Source organism: Haemaphysalis longicornis, unplaced genomic scaffold (assembly GCF_048455015.1).
Source record: "Haemaphysalis longicornis isolate Haplotype H1 unplaced genomic scaffold, Haemaphysalis longicornis Haplotype H1 scaffold_10, whole genome shotgun sequence".
In the NCBI taxonomy this organism is placed as follows: Eukaryota; Metazoa; Arthropoda; class Arachnida; order Ixodida; family Ixodidae; genus Haemaphysalis; species Haemaphysalis longicornis.
Genome location: NW_027526204.1, coordinates 97,135,775 through 97,147,917, shown reverse-complemented (window position 1 = coordinate 97,147,917; position 12,143 = coordinate 97,135,775). Strand labels below are relative to the sequence as shown.

At 47.9% G+C, this 12,143-nt stretch overlaps 1 protein-coding gene across 1 annotated transcript in view; it reads left to right on the top strand.

Annotated features, from left to right (window-relative positions):
- Window positions 1–12,143, top strand: part of LOC144158903 (HEAT repeat-containing protein 1-like) — a 165,482-nt gene that overhangs the window by 26,692 nt on the left and 126,647 nt on the right. The window contains exons 10-15 of the mRNA XM_077690090.1: window positions 215–443; window positions 3,506–3,598; window positions 4,316–4,404; window positions 5,250–5,443; window positions 8,259–8,365; window positions 8,783–9,089. Coding sequence (XP_077546216.1) covers window positions 215–443; window positions 3,506–3,598; window positions 4,316–4,404; window positions 5,250–5,443; window positions 8,259–8,365; window positions 8,783–9,089 — 1,019 coding nt within the window. The remainder of the gene's footprint in view (window positions 1–214; window positions 444–3,505; window positions 3,599–4,315; window positions 4,405–5,249; window positions 5,444–8,258; window positions 8,366–8,782; window positions 9,090–12,143) is intronic.

The window sequence follows — 12,143 nt, the reverse complement described above, 5'->3', positions numbered from 1 at the left end:
TGCTTTGCTGTTAGAGACGCCCGTGGCGACGCCTTTTTTTTTTTTTTTTTTTTTGCTTTGTGGGCCGGTTAATGTGTTCGCGCGAAAACTTTCGAGCCTGTTTTTGGGAGCGCGGAGGTGGGCACAGCACCCACGTGCTTCCGCCTACACGCTCCTTGTCGGTGCTAGTGTCACCACCTCCCTTTGTTCACAAACTGGACCGGTCTGGCGCCAGGTGCCCCGACGAAGTGGACGCCTGCCTGGAGCGCCACCTGTCTGGTGGCGACGGCCAGGCGCGTCTGGCCGTGGAGCGGCTGACCAGAGGCAGCGGGGCGTTTGGCTCGGAGCACGGGCCCCTGGCAGGCACTGGGGACGCGCTCTTCCTGGCCCTGAACAGCGCCAGCAAGCGGCAGCGGGTGGCCGCGGTCCGCGAGATGGTCACGGTGCTCCAGAAGGACCCACAGGTGGGTGTGGTCTCTTTGTGACTTCCCAGAGTGACTCGGTTTACACCAGTTTTGAAACTCCGCATAGGCCCGCCTGTGTATTAAGAACTGGTCCACAGTTGGCCCCCCTGCACTGGGTGGCAAACAGCGGCCAGCACGGGACAAGCTGACTAGCCTGCCATCTGTCGACGAAAGTTGGAAGTAGTGCTCAAGTGCTTGTGGCTGCTGCCGTAAGTTGCAAAGAAAAAAAAAGAGTGGAAACAGAAGTAAACGTTTCCTAGTTTAATCATGTTTCCTAATTTTAAGAACAAGCTTCATTTTATTAAGTTGTGTTGTTAAGTAAACTTGTGTTGTTAAGCAAACTTCGGTGGCAAACTTCAGCCGTGCTAGCCACTCGGTATCAATGAAGCAGTGGGGCTCCCGTGTTGTCACGCGGAGTCCCACAACTGGTGTATATTGAAGAACTCTGATCACTTCCTTGGAACCTATGGGGGTCTGTAAGCCCACTTCGTGCTTTTTAAATGAAAAGTGGAGCACTGGGGAGGATCTTTCCCAACAATGCAGAAGTTTGGGCTAGGGGGCTGTAAAGGAACCTGGACACTGTAGCAAATGCAAAGAACCAAAACGCAAAGAAGAGACACATAGGCAGAACAGGCACTAGGCAGGACTGGTGCCCATTCTGTCTGTATGTCTCTTGTGCTGCTGAGCACGGGGGACGCGGGTTCGATTCCCGGCTGCAGCGGCCGCTTTTCTGATGGAGGCAAAAGGCAAAAACGCTGGTGTGTTCGAGATTTCGGCGCACGTTAAAGATCCCCCAGGTGGTCAAAATTAATCCCGAGCTCTCCACTACGGCGTGCCTCATCGTCTGTGAAGCGTCGGCGCGTTAAACCCCACGATCACTCAATGTATGTCTCTTCTTCATGTTTGCTTCTGGTTGCGTTGGCTTGCATTCGTTTTTCACATATATTCTTATGGCGTATAGAATCGTTCATGTATTCATGACCTATCAGTGGTGAGTTGGAGACTTTGAATCGAGGAGCTCCAGTGTCTCCGACAGTAAGATTGTGGGCTAACGTACGGAATAGCAGAGGACCCCGTCTAGCTTCGCTAGAGAACGCTACGCGCCGTACACTAGCCCTGCGGAATCCGAAGACTCACACACGGGTTCGGGTACTCACATGCGGTAGACAGGCTCCGGCAATCCAAAATGAGGCTTTATTGCCTGGCAGATACAGGGCATATACCAGACAACACGACTATCGCTCGCGGGGAGACAGTGGCTCCGGTCGCTCGCTCAAGCCGCTGGGCTCAGACCTCGATATCCGTCATCACGGCCGCGGGAGCAGGGGAGGCATCCCGTGGCGACCGATCAGGGCAGAATCTCTCGGCAGAGTCCGTGGAGCCAACTGGGTTCACCGTCATCGGGGCATTCGGCGTAGGCACTGCCGAGCCAGCCGACTCTGACCAAATCGCCCAGTCGACTCCCCGGCGGAGCGCTCGTTCGTCCCGCAGGTCAGCTCGGAGGGGAGAGGAGATCTTCCCCAGGTCGGGGAGAGGGTGGCGCAAAGGAAGGTGACAAACTGGTCCTCCTTCCCTCGCGCCCTCGCGCACACGTTCGGGGCGAGCCGGTTCGGCGCGCCGCGCGGGGTCATGAAGAGGACACGACCTACGTGACGCGCCGGCTACCCAAAATGGCGGCTCCCAGCTCGCAAAAACATGTGCAGGCGAGGCGTAGGGAAACAAGGGCCCCCACAAGGTGTAGGTGTAGCATTGGAGTGTCATAAAGTCAACACCTCTTCTTTTTCTTCTTTTTTTTTTTTTTTTTTAAGTTTGTAAGACACAGGTTTTAGAAACTTTTTTCTTGCTTTCCAGCCAATTTTGATGAAACTTCATGGGCTTGTTTGGTCTTTTTAGCTGATTTCAAATATCTAATTAGTTTCAATGTGACGTAACTAGTTTCTGAGTTATTTAAAAATTTTCCTTGATTGTTCTTAAGGACAATAGGAAAAAAACTATTCAACTAAACATTACCAACAAAACATGAATAGATAGATACCAGAAGTTGTAGAGAATGAAATGTGGGAAGCAGTTTTTTTGTTTTGAAATCACATACACATTTACATCAATTCTAACTTCTAGGTTTGAACTACTCCTGGTAACCATTCAAAAATAACGCTAATTAAACACCTACTGAAACACGAAATGCAAAGTCTGCTTCCAATATCGCATGGTTTAAACATTCAGCTTTCACAGTGCAAATGAAATGATCTTCCTAGCTGCACTACATGCTGGGCTGTGCCTCTTGAGAATTTTGTATCACTGCCATACCACTCGTGGCAAAAAAATTGTGGAAAATTTTTTATTTCTTTGTTGAAATCGGGCCTCTATGGCTTTTATAAGTTCCTGGTACTGTTCCACGTATGGAAATTTTGAAGGAAAAACTGTGCAAATCAAGAGAAAAGTGATAGCTAAAAAAATGTTTCCGTCCTAAAAACCCATGTGCCCCCTTATCTCTTTGATGCCGAGTGTTGCTCCGGAGCAACAACTCAAACAGTGTTTTTTTTCCCTCACACTTTGTGGTTTTTTTTTTTTTCAACATTTAACACCATCTATCGAGAGGCAAAGAATCCCGGACCTTCAAAAATTAAAGAGGAGGCAGCACGTACTTCCATATGCCAGAAAAATATTGTTTACGCGTGTCAACTCGCATCGAGCCCGGTGGCTCAATGGGCTAGTGGCAGGTAACCGAAATTGTGCAATTTTATTGTTATTACCAATGATAGCAATACAAACTTTACGTTACTGTCTTCACTTGAACCATAAATCATGGTGATCGAGGTAGCCCTCTTGTTTGAGTGATATATGGGCAGCCAGTGCCCACTGTTTCCCAGCACCCAGTGTGTCCTAGTGTCCGTCCTAATGAACCAAATTTTTTTCTGATTTCATATTTGTGGTGCCGGAAATCCTTTTAGATCATAAAAAACTTCTCACGGGCTTAAGACAAATAATGAAGTTGTAAGGATCAAAGGGTTAAACGAGCACCCGTCGTTGGCAGAGGTTTGAATGCTTTGTTGTGTGCGCAGGGCATGGACGAGAAGTTTGTTCGGAACTCCCTGCAGAATCGCCTGGCCGACACTGAACCCGAAGTGGTGCAGGCTGTGCTGGCGCTCGGCAAGGTGAGCTGCACTGTGTGTGCCGGGTCAGAAACGTTATTAGAACGAATCAAACTCCATAGTGAAAATTTAAAGCGCAACAAATTTAGACACAAGACGAATGACACAGTACCAACTAGCTCGAACCCTCACGTTGTTGAATCAAACTCTTTTCGTCACATCATCCAGACTGATTTGTCACGTCAACACCATGTTGTTATTCGTCTTTTCTTCCGTTGGCATTAGGTTCACGTTATTTAAGGCAGAGTCACCTGCTAACATTCCTCTGGGACTTGCAACTTTCTGGCCCATGGGCTTAAAAACCACCGTGCACCGGTACAGAAAGTTCTACCGGTTCATGAAAATGTTCCAAACGGCCTAGTTTGCTGGTTTTGGAAATATGCCACCTCTGCACTTCAATAAAGAATAAAACGATGAAACACTTTAGTTTTGCTGGTTCAAACTAGATTACACTCGCTGTCCAACCAACAAGTTTTATATTTTATTTCAGTGTAGAAGTAATATAGTTCTAGAATAAGCGAACTAGGTCATTATGGACATTTTCATGGACCTGTAAAACATTTCATTTTGGCATACATAGCCCAATGGGTTACGAACTAGTAAGTCCTGTAACAAGTGATGAGGTGAGTCCCCTTTAAAACAGCCCAAAAAAAAGCCTTTGAATAGTGCGGAATTCTTGCAATTCTCTGTTTAATGTCCTTCTATGCCCGTTTCATGCAGGAGCTGTGCAACTTTGTGGAGCTGGACTTTGTCCTTGGGACCCTGCGGCACATTCTGTTTGAGCCACCCGCGGAGCACAGCAAAAAGTGGTGCGGCTTTGTTTTTGCAAACTTCCCTGTCGGTTTGAATTGCACCGGCTCCGCGAATTGATCTTGCCTAGACCAATTTGCAACCTCTTTATCTAAAAGTGCGTGTTTTTGATAACTGGGAATTGTGTTAGACGCAGACGGGCGCAGCCCTAGCGGTCAGGGCGCAATTCGAACGGTGCATTCCATTCGTGTAAGTATTAACAGTCTCTGAGGAAGAGTTGAAGCTTGAGCTGGTTGATACACATCTTAGTAGGCGAAGGTCTGTTGCGCTGACCTTTGCCTACAAAGTCTCCGAGTGCTTTTTCATATTTTTGTCTGTACATTTCCCCCTTGGCTTCCCTTTTTTTTTTTTTCTCTCTCGCTTATTCTGCATTTTGTATTGTGTAAGGTTCGACGGCAGGGTGTCAAATTTTGATTTTCAGTTATGACAATTGTTTGTTTGACGGTGTAGTTTATGAACAAGGAGTGCAAATATTCTCGACATTGAGAACACTTCTCAAATGGTGTTAGCTATTTGTAGCGGTGGTCACGATGTTGTCACCAACAATGAACGTGGGCTAAATTATCATGAACGTAATGGACGTCACTTCTGTTGGTGATATTGGGACCACCCTCAGGCCAACAATGTCGCCCATGAAGTCGCTCGAGTGCAGCGAAGCAACAGTGAATCTGAAACTAGTGGATCGAGGGGAGACTGGACAGTGAGATTACTGTGCTGACGACCAGCATCAATTGTCTCATCATCACGACGGGTCTCTGAATTCCCTTTTTTTTATTTTTTGAAACTGCCATTTTTTTTTTCGAATAGCGAACACGTCAAACATGCTCGCCACCCCTTCGTGTAGGTGTGACCTGCGCACCCGTGCTTTGGCCTTTGTGTGCGACGACCTCTGCGCGACCTTGGACGAGGGTCAGCTGCTGGTGACACTGCTGCCCTTCCTGATGCCGACCTCGACGGCGGACGTGGCCCTGGCCCGAGTGGCGTATGCCAGCCAGGCCCTGGAGCGACTGCCAGTGTTCGGAGGCCTCGTCGCCAGCAGTGAGTGGGGGGCAGATTTTGAGCTCGTGTCTCTGCTTCGAAAGGAGTGCACCCCCTTTTGTAGCATGCCTGGCACTACATTCCTTTCCCAGATAGGTATAAGCCCGGAACTTGATGATGATGATTGCTATTGGTTTCCCCTTTGTAGCGGGGTGATGACGTGTCATCTTACCAAAAAGGACTAATATACCTATGTTTCATACTCTTGGCTTAATACTAGCGCTGCTTAGGGCAGGCACGAAAAGCTTATTAGGCACAAAATACTTTTTTTTTCCTGTTACAGGTGGTATCTGTCCCAAGCAATATTCCCCTCTCTGCTTTTCGTCCACCAGCATTCTAATCTTCTTTTCGTCCCCTCGACAGCCTTGCAGTTAACTTCCTCTGTGCTACCCTTAAATCCTAGGGGCTTCTGGAAGCCGAATATTTCCCTCATGTAGATTTGGATGGATACCCTCGCATTCTAACACTATGTGCCGCATAGTTTCTGTTTCTTTTCCGCAAACCACGCATACCCCATTGTTTTGTGAATACTTCCCCACAAAGCTCTTAGTTCGCAAGCAACCTGCTCTAGCCTCAAAAAGCAAAGGACTGCTCTGTGAATTATCGTAGAAATTTTCCTTTGTGATGTCCAATTTCTCAGCCCTGTACATCTCTAACTGCTTGTGCACATCCAGTGTCATCTACTGGGTCTCTTGGAACACTCCTTCTATTCTTTTGGGTAGCTAAAAGAACCCCCCGCAGTTAGGCCTCAGTCGCCAATGGTTGGAATCGCGGGTTTTAGTCCAAATGGCCTGGGTTTGAGCCCAAGCAGTGCAAAATTATAAGACCTGGAATTGCTTCTTTTTTACTGCAAAATATTTTATTGGCTCCATTCTACGCATTGTTTTCGTGAGTAAGGGGGGTTTTGCGTCTTTTAGGTCAGTTGAGGGGTCTTGCGTGCAATTGTGCCGGAAATGCCGGGCCTGTGCGTATCTGGGAACAGAACATCATGTTTCTGGCAATCACATTGCAATGGGGGATGCTGGCCATACTCGTACGTTGACGTTGAAGCCTTTCAAGTTGATACTATTGAAGTTGATACTTTTTTTTTTACTGTGTCAGCCATCAGGGGGGCGTTCTCCAAGGGTCAGCCATTGTTCGTGAGCCACTATATACTGCTGTCGCAATCATCTGTGGGGTGCGCATGTTGTTGAGAGTATTTTCTGCAAGCTGGTGCCATCGTTGCCTCATTATTACTGCCGCCTGCATATCACACAACCTCTGTAGGTGTGAAAGGGTCACGTGAGAGTGTGAAACCATTCTCTTGATGCTGGCACTTGTAGCATTTTAGTTTTTGAAGCCATCCCCTGTTTTTTTGTGCCTCTGTGCGTGGGTCTTTTCACATCTTTATAACACAATTGTGCCAAAGTGTGTCCCCCCTGGTTAACACTTTCTAGATAAGAACACTTAAAGGAGCCATGAAGACAAAATACAAGTTGGGTTTATTAGAAAGACTGCTTAGTCCCGATAACAATGATACCAATACCATCGCAATCTTCGAACAAATGACGGAGATATTAAAGGAAACGTGTGAAGCAGTCGCGACCCCCTATCCTACTTCCCGCAACTTTTCTATGACGTCACAGAACCTTGTTTGTGCGATTGGCGGCCGCCTAACTGACCTGTCGCGATCACACATGACTGGACGTCTGTAATGGGGCCTCTAATTCCATTTGACCGCATCACTTGAATGCTAACGTGCAGTTAACGCACTGAGAATTATGCTTTATTGTTGGCCCGTATGACGTCATTCTTGCTTAACACGTCACGGTGGCGCAAAATTTGAAAGTTTTTAAATACTCCTTGCTTTTTTTTCGTTAAAAATACATCTTTTATGGCTCTAATGGAGCTGAGTGAGATACTGAATCCTAGTTCGTTCAAATTAAACGAAGTTGTAGTTCCTTTCATGGCTCCTTTAACTGCGCACTAACATAATCTGTTTTTTTTTTTTTTTTTTCATCAAATGAGGATCGAGGTGATCCTCTTATTTGTTTCCCCAGTTGGCTATCCTAAAAGCCTTTTAATGAAGTTTTCCACTCTGCTTTCTTGACATCTCATCTTGACTATCTTAGTGAAGAAAAAAATCACCCAGGGCATGGATGCCTGTCTTCTTGATGATTTCATGATTGGTGGATGGGTGTGTGCAACCAATTACACATCAGGACCCCTCTGCTGGCACGTTTTGTCAAATGTTTGGAAACTAGGTTTAAAATTCTCCCGAAAGTGTTAAAAGTTTGTGCCCAATATAGAAACCTTTGGTCCCCGGGACTTTCCAGGTTAGGAGCTAGGCCATTACCTCGTGCCACTCGTCAGAGTGACACTCTTTGTGCAAACAAATGTCTGCATGTGGGAAAGAAGTTCATAATACACGCAAAAAGATCAGCGGAGATTATTGCGCACGTAACAAATAAAAGCGCCTGTGCCGTACTTGGGTGCATAGTGAAAGTGCTTTCTTTTCCGAAGCTCGCCAGCCTAGGTGCCAACTTAGAGCACCCTAGGGACAGTTTAGAACGCGGTTTCAAAACAGGGATAAAACGGGATAAAACGACGGATTAAACATACAAGCAAACTTCCCCAGAGTTTTGGCTGTGGGTGGTGTACGTAGGAATCAAGCGTTCGTGCGTTTTAGTTTCACCACACCACATTTGTAGTCATACCCATACACATTACTTTCCAGCATGTCTTTTTGTGTTCATTTCACGCCAAGCATCACTTAGTTTTCGTTCAGAGTTCCCAAAATGCCCCGTTGTCCTGCCCCGACTGTTGTCCATTTCAGAAAAAATGACCGCTGCCTTGGACTCTGAGAACGTGGATGCGGTCACGGAGTTGCTGTTCGCTGGTCTTTCAAACGGCATTAGGAAGCTTGACCAACCCCTTGTTTTGGTGAGTCCAAGTCTGTTTCTTCTGGAGTTGCGAAGGAAAAAACAACCCGAAGCTTATTCTGGTTTAAATCTTCATTTCAATACTCTGTTGAGCATTGCAGATGATATTATTAATGCTGGTAGTACTATGACATCATTACGTACGGAGCTGAAACTGAAATTTGAGCATCCTCTGCTTGTCAGAGTGTGGGGATTGAAAGGAGAAGGGACTTGGGGCCTCACCTTGCAAGCCACTGCAACACGTCGAACATTCACCAGGTAGTCTAGAGTAGTTTGTTGCCTCGCACCACGAGTAGCGCAGGCGTAAAATCTTGGGTACTTCCAACTTTTTTCCCTGACATCTTTTGACTCCTGCGACGGGGGTTTCTCCCTTTGTAACTGCCCGCTTTCTTCCGTCTTCGGTCGTTTGCGCGTGCAGGTGACGACGCTGCAGGAAGCGTGCTTCCCGAGCAACGGTGGTTGTGGGACGACCCAGCTTCGCTGCGTCTGTGGCTGCCTGCTCAATGCCCTCGCGTCCTCCTTGCCGTCGGTGGCCGCCAAGGAACGGCCAGAAGCGGTCGGCATGACCCTGCGCTTCTACCGACGGCTGCTGGCGGACAAGTCCGCCTGCGGCCCGTACGAGTCCGCCGTGGCCGCGGTCCGCGACGGGCGCTTCCCCCTGTCCATGGTGGTCGCAGGCCTGACGGCCGTCATCAACGGAATCGCCCCCGTGGAAGCGCTCGAAGGTGAGGTCATCGGGATCGCAAGATTCGTTCCCCCTTGTGGGTACCGCATTTTTGCGCGTATAACCCGCACCGATAATGCGAAAATTTCAGTGGCAAAGTAGGGGTGCGGATAATACGTGGGGTTTTTCCTTTAGTGCAGCTTCCCGGCAATGCGCCTTGTGCCGTGCAGTTGCACTGCGCGTTGTGCCGTGGAGATGACCTTGTGTGCAACAGTGAGGACTGCGGCTCAAGTGATAGCTCTAGCGGGAGCAGTGACACTGAGTGAATTGTGACTTTCGCCTTGCAGTCGGTGTGGTCTACTTGCTAAATATATACGCTTTTTATGTCTACATAGTGTGTGATGTGTTGCTTGAGCAGTAGCTTTGGTGCAGCCTTTCCTGTATCAAGTGTGCGGGTAATGCACGAGGATTTTTTTTTTCTTCTTTTCTGGTGGGCTGAAAGTGTTTGTGCAGATTATATGCTGGGGCGGGTTATACGCGCAAAAATACGGTACAAGCCTGGCATTCCCTGTGAGAACCCAGTGCCATCGACAGCTTTGCTTGGAACACTCCTTCTATATTCCTTTATGCAACTGCTAAGAAGGCTCTGCCGCTCTGCCTCAGTAGCCTAGGGATAGAGTCATGGGTTTGGAATGAACCCCGTGCGTTCGAGCCCCAATATTTTTTGTGAGTCCGTTGATCCTTTTAATTGTGGAATATCCTCTTAGGTCAATTCTAAGCATGCTGTTCGTAAATGGGGGCGGTTTTGGGTTTGGTATCTTTTAGGCTGGTTCGGAGGTGGTACGTGGCATGTCAACCCGTTTAATTAAGATTTTGCATCTCACTAGAAGTGCCAGGCTTGCACTTATCTTCGAAAGAGATATCGGGGTCGGACAACATGATGGGGGCAATCAGTTTGTTCGCCCATCACTTACCCTTCAGAATGCAGAAAATCTTTGTGTTGTAGCTTCTTGTTTTCCAAGTTTACTGGTTCGTTAAAAACACTGCCTTCTCCCAATAACAGTGACATCAATTTTATTGCGAACTTCAAACAATTAATCAAGATCAGTGCTGCCACTCCTGCGCCAAATGCGCCAATTTGCGCCAAATGAGGTATCCTGCGCCATCCTGATACAAAAACCACGATTTTGCAAGCAAGTGCGCCAAAAGTGCGCCAAAATTTGTGTTGCGCAAATCGCGTGCAGCCTGTTACAAGCACTACTTCACAGTGGTCTCTAGACATGTATAACTAATTCGGGTTGATAACTTGAACTCCCTAGCACCCGTCATCGTGTTTGCCGCGGCGAGTTTGGTTGGCGCCGTCACTGTACCGCCGATACAGTGTTTTCGTCTATTTATATAGCATGTCATTGCAGCGCTGGCGTACCGCGGTTCCCTCTCCGCTCCGGGAGCCAATGGGAGCGCCGTTTCGCGGCATGCGTGACGCGCTCGGCTGCAAGCTCTCGCTTCGCTTGTTGGGCTCGCGGAGGGGACTGCCACAAGTGAAGCGGGCTGTGAAGAACGGCCAGTCCCTCAAAAGCATGAACCTCATGGAGCGTTTTCTGCTCGCGAAAACGCGCCGCGTAAGCACCCATACGCTGCGCGCGGCGCGGCAACATGGCGGCGGCTTCGGCCGCGGAGTGGTGTGGGGTAAGCGCTCTCTAAAACATCGCTCAAGGCACGCACGAAGTTGCTTGTGTTGTAAAGGAGCTTATAATATGGGCGAAATCGGTACTTTAAAACATCATCCGCGTCGCTAGTGAAAGCGTCCATGCAATACCTGCCGGGGTGGTAAGCCTAAAAACCGCCGACGGAGCCAGCCGGCCGTGACCAGGCTGTCTCGAGCGCTTCAAAACCGCCGCCATGAGGCACGCGCCTCCCCATTGGGGCAAGTCGCCAGGCTCCTCCCACTGCCGCGCGCGACGCGCCTCATTTTCTGAGCGTGGCAGAAACTGCCGCGTGCGTGGAATCGTCGACGCGGGCGTGAAAAAATCGCACGCGCAACGCCGACGCGCACGAATCGCATGCAAAAGCTCCATGCGCGTTTCTCGTGCACATTTCCAGCTAGCGTGGAAATGCGCACGAGGACTGATAGCAAGCAAGCGCCTGCATCTAATAAAATGAAAAAGTAAAACACGAGGGCTTGCCTCAACAATTATTAACTAGAAAAGAGGCGCGTTGTTTTTTTGCTAGGCAGGTTTGTCGAAGCCTTTCAAATTCATTATCGTGTTGCAGGTTGTCTTTTATCCACACCAGAAAGTAACTAAATACCTTGCAAATTATGTTTTGTTGCATTTTTGCGATTGCGTGGATACTTAGGGGATTTAATTGCATCAAACTTATGGCGACTTCTAGCGACTGTTTCGAAATAAGTGGAAAAAAAATCCCATTTCCCCAGGAATGCCAGGTTGGGCTATAAAGAGCCTAATTTGGCTACTTTTTTTTTTGGTTGTAGAAATTTTCTTTATTGGCTATTTGGCTATTCTTGGGCTATTGGGAGAGCTGACTGTGAAAGCTATTTTTAATGCATGTTCGAGCCTGCCAACTATGAAGCGTTTTCAGTGACTTCTTGAAAAAGACTTTCCCTGGTAGGGACAAGGAGACCATTATTCTTCAGCTTTGTCGTCCATTTGTGATCGCATGTGTGAAAATCACCTTGAAGCCCATTCAATGGCGACCTCCACATCAATTACTGGACGATACTGGTCAATTTTTAGTGCTGAGAGATGCTTTGGACACATCTAGCAGTTGATGTTTAGTTGCTCCAAGGTGCTCCAAAACTGACATTCAGGTGCTCCAAATTGCTCCAAAATTAATAATTTACTGATACAAAAATTGCTCCAAATCACCGTTCATCAGTGGCACCACTGCAAGATATTAAAGAAAACGTATGAGCAACTGGCGACTCACCACATCTGGGGATGTGCCTCTATGACATTGTTATCCTGTTCATGGGATTGGCAACCGTTGACCTAAGCCACCACCAAAAAAACATGACTGGTCACTTGAATTCGAACTTGCAGTTGGCACGCTGATAACTGTGTTTTTAGTGCTGGTGTCCCTATTGCATCACTGT